Source organism: Asterias amurensis, chromosome 1 (assembly GCF_032118995.1).
Source record: "Asterias amurensis chromosome 1, ASM3211899v1".
NCBI lineage: Eukaryota > Metazoa > Echinodermata > Asteroidea > Forcipulatida > Asteriidae > Asterias > Asterias amurensis.
The window spans coordinates 17,437,965-17,453,698 of NC_092648.1; the positions used below are offsets into that span (position 1 = coordinate 17,437,965).

A 15,734-nucleotide genomic window follows, 5' to 3' on the forward strand; every position below is an offset into this window, starting at 1 on the left:
GGAGGATTTTTTGACCTGTCTGGCAGTCTTGTTGCATTTGGCTTATGAGGTTGGATGAGGATGGATGAGCGATAATTCAGACCGGGCAGACGTCTCTGTCTCTATTTAAGGAAGAGTCCGCCCGGTTATCTGCATTGTAATGTAGTTTGTATGCAGCGGCTTTCTCCCCAATAAGAGACTTCCTGCATGAATTTCCCCTTTGGTTTTCATACACACAGACGCAGAGTTTTTAAGCGTCCATGTTTGCTGTTGTCTGAACTGAGGGCGCCATGTGTTGATCTTGGTTATACCACTTCCTTCAAATGCACTTGGCTTGTTAATTTTCTATGGTGTGACTTTATGAATGTACATTTAGAAAGTAATCTAAAAAAAGAAAAGAGAAAGTGTTTCGCGGTGAACTTAGCTTCCTTATCATTCAAGACAAGACATGAGATTTTGATTAAGGTAGGATATCTTATTTGTTGAGTTTGCTGATAAGTTGGGATGAGTTGATCCAGGGGACCACCATTTAGTGGCACCTTGTTAAGCAGGGCGTTCGTAATCTACATGATGGCATGGTGATCCAGAGCAATGACACTAATTGGGCTTGTATGGTCATGTACATACATGTACGTAGGCCCTACACAACAACGTTATGTACTTCTAGAACAAGTTCTTGTACATGCCGATACATGAAATTTTGTCGGCCGGAAATGATGACATTATCATGTACTGATTAATTTTGGTGGCAAAATGATTTGAGATGTACCTTTTCAACGTTTACCTTTTCAACGTTGAGTGTACCAGTGCAGGTGTCAAGATGTCAACAATGCAGGTATATGTACAATTATGCAGGCATGTTTGGACTTTTATATGCTCCTGCCTGCATAGATTTTTATTCAACTCTAGGAACCTTTTTACTCTTGTATACTATGCATTGAAGTACATGTGTCATGTGTACGCCATGTCCGATATAGAACCATGGTCACATCAAGCAATTTAATTTACAGGCACCAATTCCACTGAACATCTCAAAGGAGAAAATTTATTCACATTACAGTTTTCTTATCGTTTTCTTGAGGATAATAATTTACAGCTAGAGAAATTTCTCTTATGCTGCCAAATTGGTTTGTTTCTACATTTAGTGCAGCTGGTTGCCTCCAAGTTGCCTAAAAAAATACCTCTGTGACATGGGAAAAAAGGGACAAAAAATGTACCTGTTTATTTTCTTATGAGAGATAAGTGTCTCATCCATATATCTGCATTTGAAGTTATTACCATTTCTAAGGTGCTTAGTCAGCAGGCTTTAAACCCCCTGGGCCCAATTTCATGGCTCTGCTTACCACCAAATTCTGCACTTACACTTTTCCTCACTTACTGTGCAAGTGCCGAGTTTCTGCGCTAGCTGTGTAATCGAAGATAGCCTAGTAACGTGGAGTACACACCCAAACAAGCAAAAGTTCCCTGCTAATCCATGAAATACATGTACTCATGATGTTACACGTAATTCTCTGCTTCCATAAGCACCTTCAGTAAGCACCGATTCTTTTCTTACAGTAAGCATGGTCTTTAAAATGGGCCCTGATCACCGAATTGGACATCTCTGTTACTTGACCAGTGTCATTTATGTCAAGCACAAACAAGTTGAAACCTGATCTATACTTCATCTTACATTTTATTTCAAAGTTGTATCTGCTGACAAAGGCATCAAAACAAAGCGCCAACAATCTGTCACTCAAATTATTGTATTGTAATTGCTAATTAGCAAAAGGCAAAACCAACATTCAAACTAAAACAACAATTATGATATGCAATTTTCTTTTAACTACTCTTTCACAAAGTCTCACTATACCTAATAAATCCATGAGAAATTGTTGGTTTCTATAAGGAGAGTGATGAGTCACTAAAATTCTGAGCTGAACTCTGTTGGGATGTGTTGAAGCGATTATTATTATAAGCAGATGTGACAAGCTGTCCGTTGACACATTCTTACTGTATGGAAAAACACTTTATGGAGACTTTTGGGGTAAACAGGGGCCAAGTTCAAAGAGCTATTTTAAGCCACAAGTTAGCTTAGCATACAAACCATGCTTAGTAAACAGGTAACCAGTGTAAATGCAGTGTGATACATTGCTTAAGTCTTGTGTGCCATCAACATGATTTTTGCTTAGGAAAGTTGTATAAAGGAGACATCTAGTCAAGGGGAATAACTTCTAGTGATATTTGTGACTCAACTACATATAAACTTAAAAGCTTTTAAGATGGCCCCATTTCATAGAGTTGCTTATGCAGATAATTGTGTGTAGGTTACTGTGAAGAGAAAAAATATGTTGGATTACTAGCCAGGTTGTGCATGTGACATAGTACTTATGGTACCTAGGCTAGTAACTTTTTATGCTTAAAGCAGCTCTATGAAATTGGGCCCTGACAATTTTGCAGAACATAATTTATTGCTCCATTTGTACAATACAACTCCAGGCTTTGGAAAAGTACAATAATATTATGCACTTTCAGGTGCCCTCCAGGCCACTTCCCATGGGATTTAAGAAGGGTCCAAAGAGACTTTAGTGATTTGCTTCCCTGTAAAGTGTTCCTATTTGTTGCCATGTCAACCATCTGTCAGGGGCATCCATTGACGTAAACGCCATCGTTGTGACGCCCGTGTGTGTGTCATTTATTGGATTCAAATTGGATGAAAAGGCATTATAAAAATATATATACTGTAATTACTGGGGGTTACTTGAGGATTTCAGCTACAAGTGTTTCCCCACAAAGATTCATGGCCATTTTTGCAAACTCATTATATATTCTTTTGTGCGGAATTAATTGAGTTCTATTTTTATACTCATTCTTTGCAGAGTTTTTAAATTATTCATTGCAAGGTAGAGCAAATTGATTTACATAAACTGATGGGGATTACACCTTGTCGATGTGACTGTGAATTTTTTTCCCTGATGTACAGTGCTTTAAAGCACCTAAAGGGCAAAACAAAAGAAATAATATTCTTTGTCCCCGATGCATTTAAGTAACATCTAATAAAGGGTCTGTATACGTTTGATAAAAATGGCAATAAAAAACTTGGTATGAATTACAGCAGCTTTGGGTAGTATGATGCATTTTGAGAAATTTTTCACTTCAAGGTTGTGCGGTTATGGAAAAATATATCATTGTTTATCCCCCAAAACTTCCTGATTTGGGGCAATATCTCAGAAACGATACCACCTTTTGAAGTGAAATTTGCACATTGTAGTTTTATGGTAAATAGCTACAATTATATAGGATTGAACCAAGCGGTGGGTTCTAGTTTACCAAACGTATACAATCCCTTTAAGATAAAGCTGTTTGCTTTGTAATCCTAAGATTTGTTAATTTTTTTTCCTTTTTTTCAAACTGATCTTGATTCTACAGAGCTTCAAATCCTTTGATTCTGAGCTAATGATGGACTCCATTGAGCAGATGTCATTCAGACTGGAGAACAGCAAGAGACGAAACTCCTCCATGGAGATTCATGTGAACGCCTTGAATAAACAGGTGGACACCTTTAACACATCCAGCAAGTAAGTCCAGTAACAAAAATAATAACAATAATAGTAATGAATGGCACTTATATAGCACTCCGCACAACGGTCCCGAAGCACTTACAAAATCTATTGAGTAAACAGTTAAGTTTTCGGCAGATGTTTGAAAATGTTCTCATTTGGAGCAGTTCTGATGTTGTGCGGCAAGTTGTTCCAGAGTGACAGTGAAGAATATGAGAACGAACGGTGGCCATATGACTTAGTGCGAGTGATGTATGGGACTAGTTGAGAGGTACAATGTAGAGCTTGAACGGAGGGTATGATGAGGTACATACGGATGAAGGAATAATGGTACAAGCATGGCTTGATTTTTTTTTATTTTTTTTATTTTTTTTTTTGTGTGGGGGGAATCCTCAAGACTGCAGGACTTGTAGCTCAGAATCTTTACTGGATTGGTAATTTATTTACAAGACCAGTATCAACAAGAAAAGAAATTAGAATCAAAATGAGATTACGGTTTTATCATCTTAACTGTTTCATTTAAAAGAATCACTAAGAAAATATTGATCTCTTCTTGTTATGGGTGATACTCAGCGATGTGAAAGGTATTTGTGAAACTCAATCTCAACATTTGAACATTATTCTTTTGGGAGGCAAAGACGTTGAATTGAAAGAAAAAAAAGACAAGACCACTGGACTTGTCCTGTCTTGAGCTTACTGGCCCAACACTGAAATCACTGGCCTCGGGTTGGTGGACCAGTGTAAAATTGGAGCCCTGACAAGCTGTACTATATTCAACCCAGCCATAAAAAAAGATTTATGATTTTAAGTAAGGCTGACAGGAAATTTCATAAGCGACGTTAGTTTCTATTTTGGGCTGATCTAACCTGTCCTTATATCCTTTGTTAATTCCAGGCTGTCTTCGACCGGGGGCAGTGACACCTCTTGTAGCTCCTCCCCTGACTTTGATGTCCTGTATGAGGAGCTCTCTGATTGGCTGAGTGACCTACACATGGCTGTGACTGACAGCCAGCAGTGCCAATCAGATCAGAGGATGGCGCAGGTGTGCAAGGTGAGGATCAGGGGGAGATATTTCGTGGAGATGAATTTTGCTTGATAGTAGATGTTGCTACTGTTTTCATAAATACCATATAAATGTAATTAGAACTGAGAATTCTCATAAATTCTACTCCAAAGCAGTAGAGAAGTCTCCTGAATTTCGAAAAAATCATAGTTCCTTTTGGTTGGTAAGCAGTTTGCAACAGCTAATTCTATTATTTTTTTTTTAAGTTGAAGTAAACTAAATTTTATTTTAATTTTTAGGGATACACACAAGAACTCCAAATGCGAGAGGTGACCCGATCCAAGCTGAACAAGAAAGCCAACCACCTCCTCACGCGTCGTCCATCCACCTGCTTGGACGTGACTGCCAAGTTACAGTCAATCAATCAGCAATGGACTAACCTGCAGGCACGCCTCACACCTAGTGCCGAGGCCTGCTCTCCAGGCACTGTGGCATTCACAAGCACTGAGGAGGCCATGACCGTGACCTTGGAGGTTGAAGAAGTCATAGTTCAGCTGAAGGGATGGCTGACAGAGATGGAGAGGAACTTGTTTGCTACGGAGAGCATCAAATGTCCGGGAAGCATTCAACAAATTGAAAAAAGACTTGCAGCTCATGAGGTTGGTAATAAAATATATTAAACAATTTTTCTGAAATCTCAACTTTGTCAAGTGGTTGTTGACTTACAACCTGGACCCAATTTTATAGAGCTGCTTAAGCACAAAGAGCTGCTTAGCACAAAACAGCTATGCTTACCAGATTACGGTTACCAGCCAAAATACCATATCTTATATATTAATTGTAACTGGCATCCTGCTCATTTTTGCAATAGCAGGAATTTGTTAAGCAGTGTTTTTTGCTTAAAGAGCTGTATGAAATTGGGCGTTGAAAACAATTTGTGCTTTTAGTATGAAATGTAAAGAAACAATGATGTGTAACCAGCCTAAACTAACAGGAAAATGTACCTTGAATCATAAGGATGTTCTGTAGTTTCTCAGTTTATGGCAGAGGTTTATTTTTGTAGTATATAATGATTATTATCTGTCAAAGATGTGACACCAAAATAGGTGTCACATCATGTTTCATCATGTGAATAAAATGTTGTATTGTGTTGCTTTTACTGTTCATTTTTATTAAATTTACCTGCATTGATACTCTTCTGAAGTTGGTGAAAAGAAAAACTGCAAAATGTCCTCATTTCCACCTGTCACCTTAGCTTAGGCTTACGCGTAAATTTTTGTTATCGTGCATGTGTATGTTATTGTTTGTATTTAGCACCTTTTAAGGATTTGTTCACTTTAATAGTTTTCATTATTATTATTTTTTTATTCAAGGAAATTCAAGCAGACATTGGCAAGAACTCTGAGGGGATCCGTGTGGTTTTGAACCTATGCGATATCCTACAGAGAGACAAGCACGCCTGCGCCAGTGATAAGGAAAGGGACTCTCTGCAGCTGGCTGCTTTTAACTTGGAGCGACGCTGCCAGGCTATCCAAGCTCAGGCCATGGCACTGCAGTGTAACCTGGAGGAGAAAGTTAGAACATTCAAGGTGTGACTTTAAAATTTTCGCTCTTAAATTTTCTTTTGCATTTGTTGTTGATTTGTTTTAACACCCCCCATCAAGGTGTGAAATATAACGAAGCAACTTGACAGGCAACTTGGAGGCAACAGGCTGCAGTGCACTTCAGTAGCTGATGAGTGTTTTTTCAAACAATGTGTTAGATTTTCCTCAGAAAATTATGTGAACATTCAAATGTGAATAGATCTCTTGGAGATTGCCTGGAACTGGTTGCCTGTAGATTGCCTTGTGTGACATGACACTTTTAACTTTTATCTAAAAATATGGATGGGAGAGCAATTTCTTTTATCCTGAAATTTTTGCTTGTATAATAAAGTATTTTATTGTGTCTTTAAAAGTTTTAAATTTGTTGTTTCTTGCAGGATTACAGTACAATTGCTGCTCAGAAGGACGATCAGGAACCTTCCTCTTGTGAAGAGGCAGTCGCAGATGATGAAAGTATCGTCGCGACGAGTTTGAAAAAACCCATTCTTCGCGCATACCAGCCCTCTGGAGCTAAAGATGATTCTGACATATTTGGGCTCGGTCAGAGTATCAACTACGATGATATCCTTTTGGTCCGTGAGGCTTTCTCTGAGAATGATGCCTACAGTATAAGCGACACCTCCGAGGTGTCTCTTGGAGACTTTGCTTTTGATGATGTGCTGTTGATGAAGGAAGAAGAGGCGGTGCCGTCGGTGCCAACCCAAACCCCAGACATCATGGAGCTGAGTGATGAGATGATTGATGCCTACCTGAGAATGGAAGAAGACCAACTGAGGCAGGAGGACGAGATTGATTGTGACATCCTGCCGGAGGTTGCCGATATTCGTGGGCGGAGCAACTCTGAACTGGAGTTCTGGTCCATGTCTCTCCGGGATGATAATGTGATGACGACTTCAGTTGAGTTGCCTCACGTCATGCCGTCACTGGAGGATCTGGATCGTGTTCCGGTGCTCCTTCAAAGCGGCTCCTCAAAACCATCTCCAAGGTTCACTCTTGAGGAGCCTCTGCATTCCCCAACAAACTACCGTCCCATTACTCTCGGGAAGTACAGCTTGAGAACAGTGGACCATATGTCCTCTGTTGTCGAAGATGCCCTGGAAAGTCTTTGCTCTGATGAAGATGATGAATTTGAAGAAGATTTCGATGATATATTTGATGAAGATTTTGACGATGAATTTGATGGAGATGACGAAGATGAAGATGTAGATGTAACTCTCACAGAGGAAAGGTGTCAGAGTAAAATAACGCCAGATGAAGAAGTAGAAGATGTGGAAGAAGCCTTTGGTCATCTTGTTTTTGATATCGAAGACCTGGAAGAATCCTTAGTTGACCCATCCCAAGACCTCAAGCCAGCTAAACCTCTCAGCCGATCCCTTCCAGTAACCTACCGTTCGACGGTTCTCAGAGATGTTCAAACTCATGATTATCCAGCCTCCTTTCCCAGCCAACCCGTCTCCAATACATGGTCTCATCCAAGTGTTACCATTGCAAAGACACCCCATCAGAAAAAAGGTTTCTTTCCCTCCCATGCCAATTGTTTCTTGCCCAATGCTTTTGATGATGTCCACACCAGCAGTCCGGTGAAGGACAGACCAGTGAAGTCCAACCCGTCCTCCGAGTTTCACAAGCTTCGTCGTCGTCTGAGTCAGGTATCGAATTCGCCGATAGAAGAGGAGACAACTAAGCGGAGTGAGCCATTGCCTCAAGTCCCCCAAGACAACTTACTGAACATCACAGACCTGAGCCTGTCCCACATGTACGAGTCTCTAGACTTTGCAACAGAGTTGACAAATTCCCTTATGCCTGGGGCCCATCACTCAAGAGATGACGTAGACAGTCCCCTTGATTTCCCCCTCCTCGACAGAATGGATGATTCCGACTGTGAGTCTTTCAGCGAGAGTGAGGATGAGGGAAGTGAAAGGGAAGACCCTGTCCAGACTTGGATCAACAACAACATGCCGACCCCTCCCCAAATCAGTCCCCTCGAAATGCCATGCGAGTTGACCTTCACCCCTTCCTACAACCTGGATGCTAGCATTCAAGATATACCCACCCATGACCTCCCTAGCTTGCCGGTCTGTAATCACACTGAGGTGCATATGCAACAGGATGTTTCAGACGCACTCTTCACTCCGGGTTGTGCCCCTGAGCTTGGAATATCCCAGGCACAGGAAATGGCTGGTTTCCTGGAGTCGGTCTCTACAGAAAGGGAAGTTGATCTGGGCTTGTGCGCAGACTCAGCTCAAGTGGAAATAGCTGATGAGGAAGTGACCTCGGAGCCAGACCAACAGGAAACGGTGACTAACCAACATACTGCAGTACATGAATGCTGTAGTGTATCACAATTGCCTGATGATAGCGTCAGTAATGGTGGTTTCAACAGCAGAGTAAAGAATTCTCGTGACTTGAACATAATCAAGGAACGACTAAGGAAAGAGATCATGGAGCAGTCCAACAAGAAGCAGGCGTACTTCACCTACGTCTCTCAGCTTGCAGAGGCTTGTACCGATGACGCAGAGCTGGGTCAGATCCTTGGGGAGTTCAATCGTCAGAAGTGTTACTTGTGGTCTATCGGGGGTTCCCTGGAACAACCAAAACAGCCCATAGATAATACTCACGATAACTTTAGCACAATGGATGATAGCTGGATGGAACTGATGTCCCAGTGTAGCGACGATACAGACAAACTTCTTGAAGCCTCAAGTTCTCTGATTGAGGAGCTGGAAAGGAGCTCTCGTATGCAGGTAAAACCCTTACCAGAGGATGAGATAGGAAGCTGGCGTGATGTCATCATATTGTGGCTGAACGAACAAGGTGTCACCTCAGTGGCACCGAGCCATGATGTCACAGATCACAGTGACGCTGGTATCACCGATTGTGATTCAAGGATGGTAAAGGAAGCCCCGGTAGAAGGAGAACTTGGCAGCATTTTGGATTTGGAGAACAAACCAGCATCGTCAGGCTTGGAGAATACCACAGACAATGGCGTTGCTCTTGATTGCAGTCGTCAAGATGTGGATGGAATCAATGCCATTGGGATCTCATCACCTTGGTCCCCATCCTCTGAGATGGTTGACAGCGGGAACTTCTCTGCCGATGAAATTTTGGATGTAAGTAAACTTGGAATAATTTCATTTTGCAAAACAAAACTTATAGATTTGCCTTTTAAAGTTCTCTGATTAGTTAATGCATTGCAACTTCAAAGTTCACAAGTTGCATTTAAAGAAGCAAAGGTCTTCTGTTACCTCGAATTAAGTGACATGACAATATGTGAATGAATAGCATTTGAGCATTTTGCATTTTTAAATATTGGACGAAAGTACATTTGGAGTAATTTCATTGTGCAAAACAAACATATAGATTTGCCTTTAATAATTCTATGACTATTTTATGCATTCAGGCATGCAACTTTTCAGCTGATTAGCTGATTTCATATTTTTCTTTTCAAAACAGTGCCATAGAAAACTCAAAAGCACTGTACATATTTGTGATTGGCCATTTCCTCTTTTTGGGGCAATTAGAAAGTTGCATGTCTGTGCATTGCACCCCTTTCAGGCAATTTCAAAGTTGCATTAAATGATGGATAAGTCTTGTGTTTTATTTAATTGAGTGACTTTACAATGTGCAAATGAATAACATCTGAACATTTTGCATTGTTAAAAGCAGCATGTGATATTTTTTGTCGTTAGTTCAAATCATGCATTTCAATTTAAAAAAAATCTATTCATGAATTGATCATTCATACACCATGCATGAACCAAATTTAATTAAGGAAATTAAAAATTAAATATTTATACTAAAAATTTACATGCGCATTCCTTTCATCAAATAATGTTCTATATTTATACTGCGTACATAATCCTTTACAAGTATCTGTACATGGGTCTGTATGTGTACAGTGCATTCAAAAATCAACACTCCGCTACTTGTTTAATTAAGGATTTGAGACTTTGCGAGATGCAAAGGGATATCTGGTAAATATTTGAAGTGCAATAATTTACAGAATGTAAATATTAATATTTTAACAAAATTTAAATAAGTATTTCACAAAAATAACTGTGTTATAGTCTGATAGATAAAACAAGGAAGGTAGTAGTAGCACTTAAAGACTAACTAATTAGACAAAAACTGCATAAGCTTTCATAGCAACAACTACTTAATCAGATTCATTGAAGGGGACAAGCCAAGTACAAGTTAGAATGTACATTATGTTAAAGGAACACGTTGCCTTGGATCAGACGAATTGGTCAAAACAAAAGCGTTTGTAACCGTTTTTTATAAAATGCATATGGTTGGAAAGATGTTTTAAAAGTAGAATACAATGATCCACACAAGTTTGCCTCGAAATTGCGTGGTTTTCCTTCTACTGTGCAAACTAACATGGTCGGCCATTTATGGGAGTCAAAATTTTGACCCCCATAAATGGCCGACGTGTTAGTCGACGAGGTAAAAGGAAAACCACGCAATTTCGAGGCATGTTTGTGTGGATCATTGTATTCTACTTTTACAACATCTTTCTACCCATATGCATTTTATAAAAAACGGTTACAAACGCTTTTCAAAGACCAACTCGACCGATCCAAGGCAACGTGTTCCTTTAATGTAATCCACATCATTGAATAGCAATCTATAGTACTCTATCCCAATCCAGTGTGTGTGTACTGTACTTCGTTTCCTTATTATGTTTGCAGTACACCAGGAAGTGAAACTAAATCTAAGGTCAACAAAAGAATCTGAACTAAATCACCCCTGAAGGACATGTTCATCCCAAAATATTCAAAGACAGACACAAAACAATTTATGTTCTTCGTACTACATTTGTACATGTACCCTGACCTATAGGCCCTACTGGTTTTGACATGACATATTATTTTGATAGATTTAGCTACATGGTACATGTACTTAATACTTAAAAGTAAAACAACGCATAGGAAATGCTCATTTATTCTGCTGTTAAACATTGCAAAGGTAGATTTAAGCATTCCATAATGAAACCTCAGAAACTAATAACAAAGTTTAAATTACCTCCTTCCACAATTGTCTCCACCTGTAAACACTGTTGTAGATGGGCATCAACCCTTTCTGGCGATGATCTTTAATTTGGAGTAAATGCATTAAGAGTATCACTTCCTGTTAGTTTTTTTATTTCAAGGAAAAATAGTATAAATAATCTGAATGGATTGCCATCTGCCGTGTCTTTGCTCCAGCTTATCAGCTTGTTTTGTTTGTTTGTTTGTTTGTTTGTTTGTTTGGTTTGTTTTTGGGGGTTTTGGGGTTTTTGTTTTTGTTATTAACTGTAAAATTAAACAAGAAGACCTTCACAGTGATTTTTTATAGTAAATTTTGAACCATTTTTAGTCAGTGGCATCTACACATGCTGCATTTGGAATAAATTGATCATTAAGTAAACATAATGTGCATATGCTTACTGTAGGTTGAAAAATGAAGTGTTGAGACATTTTTTTATATAGTGTAACCGTAATGTTTTTCTCAACACTTAATATTTTTACCCCCTTTTTTCCATTTCAGGAAGAAAGTTTGGCACATGAGAAAACCCTGAGCTCTTTAACCTCTTCCCCAGAGGTCATCTCATCTACCAACTATCATACGACCCTGAGCAAACACATCGTTACCCCAGAGTCTCCCATCCTCCTTAAAGACACCACGGATGTTGCAACAGGACAATACCCCACTCCTGCCACTACCTGGTCTCGTGTCCTCTGCATCGGCATACCCATCTGCATCTTCCTCTTCCTCTGCGTACTCTTTGTCATCCTGCTCCCAGCTGTTGTTACCTCGGCAACCGGAGATTGCTCTTACTCACTGATCGACAACGTCTTGTTGAACAGCCCCAGCTGGGAACCGATTTTATATTACGTCAGAGGGCCTCCTCCTCAGTAAGTGGTGAAATATTTGTTTCATGATATAGTACTTCTAGGGAGTTTGAGAAAGCCTGGCTCTGGCTTTGCTCTGGCTTGGCTCCGGCTTGGCTCCGGCTTGGCTCCGGCTTGGCTCCGGCTTGGCTTTCGGCTCGGCTCCATCCACCATATTTGAAGCTTTGTACTAAAGGCATACTGTGTTTGATGGATTCAAAGCCAAAGCCAAACAAGATTGTGGCTTTCGAGGAACAAATGTTCTTTCAAATGTTAATTGTCAAACAATAAACTTGTATTCATATTAATTGATGTTGGTTTCTACCAAGGTTGGTTGTAATTGAGAACTCCATGTTTGGAGTTCATTTGTATATATGTTGGTGATTTATTTGTATATGTGGTCCACTTTTAATTCAATACCCATTAGGAATTATTGACCTAGTAGTTCAGAGTTTGGTAAGTTATAAAAATGTTCACATTGGTTTTAATTCTCCTTTACATTTTGAATTCAGTAGCTTGTAGAGGAATCTTCTGGTGAAGCATGCACCAGTATTTCTTGTTTACACAAATAAAATAAAATACATATAATTTAAATTTGAATCCATTTATATTTCAAATTTAATTTGTCAGAATTCACTTCTTATATAATCATAAACTTAAATCTAAAAGCAGGTAATATAATGTAAAAGTATTGCTTAAATTTGTCCCAGACTCACTTCTTACTGGTTTTTGATTGGAGTCTGACCCACCGTGTTCGCTTTTATGTTAGATTCATGCAAATGCAAAGACAACAAAAAGTTGTAGCAAAGTTATATGTTCCTCTGATCAGTCATCCAGACTCAAAAATATTCATTGTGTACTGAAAATTTTCTTTAAAATAGAACTTTCTTCCATCTTTGTCACTGTTGTTTGACCTTTCTTTGTTTGCTTCCTTTTTTTGTCTCGTTGTCACTATTTTGTGTTGTCCTTAATTCTTGTTGTATACCATTCTTACCCAACCTCCTCTCCATTCCTATCCCTACGTCCTTCCCGTCTTGTGTACCTATCCCCTAGAGGCGATTCTCTGCCCATCTTTTCCCCCTCTTCATTTTATTTCATATCATCTCATCTTCATACCATCTTCCTTGTTGTACTTCATCTATCAGTCTTATTTCTGTTTAGGCCCTTACTAGTGCATCTTAGTCGTAACACCCATCATTCTCAATCACTTAGGTATCTCTTACCTTAACACATTACCTTAACCCATTTCTAACCCATTCCCACCCGTCCTATTATCTTACTTTAACCCATTACTAACCCAGTTCCATCTATCCCATTTTTGCCTGCAAATCTATGTCCCCTCTTTGCCATCAACTAAACCATTGCCTAGTTTTCCATCTCCCTCCCAAACTAACCACTCCTCATTTTTCATCTCCCATCTCCTCCCAACCCCACCCTGCATTTTTTCCTCCTTATTTTCTACAACACTAACTCTATAATAGTAACAATTCTTATATAGCGCATTTCACAATAACTGTATCAATGCGTTTTACATTAGTGCCCTGGTCATAGGGCCAATAACATCCATTTTTTAATGTTTCTCTGCCAAGTATACAACCTGGGCAATCGTTTATATCACTCCAAAGGCTTTTTCATTCACAATATCAACCTCTACCCTCGCATGTACCCAGTTATACCCCTGGGTGATTTGTCTACTAACCTCAAGGACTCTTGGTGTATTTAACGCCCCTCTTAATCTATTCCACTACTAATTTTAACTCTCAACCTGTCTTTCCTCTATTCTTTATCAATATTATTTATTTCTCTGTTCCAACTCCTCCCCCGTCACTCACTGTCATTTTCAGCATTACTAACTGTACCATCTCTGCACCACATTCAACTCAATTCCATCCACGATCCCTATTCCAAATCATTCTTTACAATAACCCCCTGCTCCCCTCCCCCCATTTTTCACTTTGACCCATATTCCCAACCTTGCTTTCCCCTACCCCCATTTTCTGAATAACCAACTTCACGACTGTTTCATTATCCCACCTTGCTGTTCTCCATACTGATGCCTACTCTACTATTCTTTTTTCTACCCCCTCCCGCGTTTCCCTGCCCTCATTTTCTGAATAACAAACAACATGACTATTCCATTATTCCACCATGCTTTTCTCAACCCCTATGCTTACTTAACCATTCCTTCTCTACCCCACTTCCCACATTCCCCGGCCCTGATATTCTGAATAACCAAGTTCATCACTTGTCCATCATCCCACCTTGCTTTTCTCTATCCTTATTCCTATTATTCTTATCTATGTTTCTAAACTGAACCCTTCCTGCCTGATTTCCCTACCTCCCAATTCAGCACTGCTCCATATTCCCCTACTCTTTTACCTCCACCCCTACTTCTACTATTCCTAGTCATATTTGTATCCTGTCCCCGGATTTCATGCAACACTGCCCCATATTTTCCTCCCCTCTTTGCTTCATCCCATTTCCAGCTAGTCTCTTAGCATACCTATATCTTCCCTCCCTTTATTGGTTGTCAGTTCTTCCCTTTGTCCCCTTCTCAGCCCCCCCCCTGTTTTTTAAAGTTTATTTTGGGGGAAAAAGGAAGAAGTTTCACAAATATGTTTTTCAGAAACTTGCAGAAAAAGTGAGCACTCAGATCAGATGAATCAGGAAACAAGCAAAATATCCTTGGCAGTATCTCATATAGGTCAAACATTGTTTGCAGTTTTCCATATCCCAAGCCGCCAGTGAATGTGTGTCTGGAACTATTTATTTGTCTCCATTATTTTGCCAGTAGAAAATAGAAATATATTTACTTGATTGTATGACTGTCCAAACTGTTACTTATTTTTATTCATCAGAATATTTTAAGCATTGAACACCGAGTCCAGAAGATTTCAGTTGTTGTTGACGGATGATATACTTTGTCACTAGTGTTAAGAAGAATAAGTAAGAAAGACATTGCTATTTAGGCTTAAAGTAAGGTAATAAAACTATCAAGTAAGTAACTATTATAAGAATAATGAGTCTAACCTATTAAACAGACATTCCAGGCCTAGAATATATTAAGTATTTTTTTATATAAAATATGTATTTTCTTAAAATGCTAGTCTTATGACAAGAGTAAGACGAGAACTTATGGATCCAAATGTCTAATGTCTTGCTGTAAGGTATTGTGTGATATTTTATTACATTTTACTTACTGTATTAAGTATGTTTAGAATTATGTCAGGTTTTTTCCTTCTTTTTGGTTTCAAATTGCACTCATATGTTATGCATATTGAAGTGGTTTGACGGTTGTACACAATGTGAATATGGCTGAAAATATGGAATTGTCATCAGAGGGTCCTAGACAAACCATTTTCAATCCGAGATAAAAGAGTAGTGTAAATGTTAGTTTATTCTACTTTTACATTGTTGGAGCATGACTTAACTTTCTGCTCTCTAAAAGCAAACGAGTGAAAAAGCACTCTTTGAAGAGCCATATGAGGGACAACTCTTTTTTGAGTTGTCTTCCAATCTTTGAAGTTTGCATCTTTTTGAGTGATTTTTCACTCTGTCCTGGAGTGAAACCCCTCTAAAAGAGTGAAATAATCACCACTCATTTTAAAGAGCCATATGAGGGACAACTTGAAATGTAAAGAATGGTGTTTTTCACTTTTTTACATTTAGAGAGTGTAGGAGGCTGTTGTTCAAATACCAAAGATTATAACCTGGTGCTAGCATAAAGTGAACAACA

General features: G+C 39.1%; 1 protein-coding gene across 3 annotated transcripts in view; it reads left to right on the forward strand.

Annotated features, from left to right (window-relative positions):
- The window catches only part of LOC139948051 (uncharacterized), a 35,538-nt gene extending 19,872 nt beyond the window's left edge, over positions 1-15,666 (forward strand). For all 3 annotated transcript variants that reach the window (XM_071946064.1, XM_071946055.1, XM_071946075.1), the window contains exons 5-10: positions 3,388-3,536; positions 4,413-4,569; positions 4,821-5,180; positions 5,895-6,110; positions 6,503-9,235; positions 11,655-15,666. In XM_071946064.1, the coding sequence (XP_071802165.1) occupies positions 3,388-3,536; positions 4,413-4,569; positions 4,821-5,180; positions 5,895-6,110; positions 6,503-9,235; positions 11,655-12,026 (3,987 nt within the window). In that variant the 3' untranslated portion in view covers positions 12,027-15,666. The remainder of the gene's footprint in view (positions 1-3,387; positions 3,537-4,412; positions 4,570-4,820; positions 5,181-5,894; positions 6,111-6,502; positions 9,236-11,654) is intronic.
- Positions 15,667-15,734: the final 68 nt, after the last annotated feature.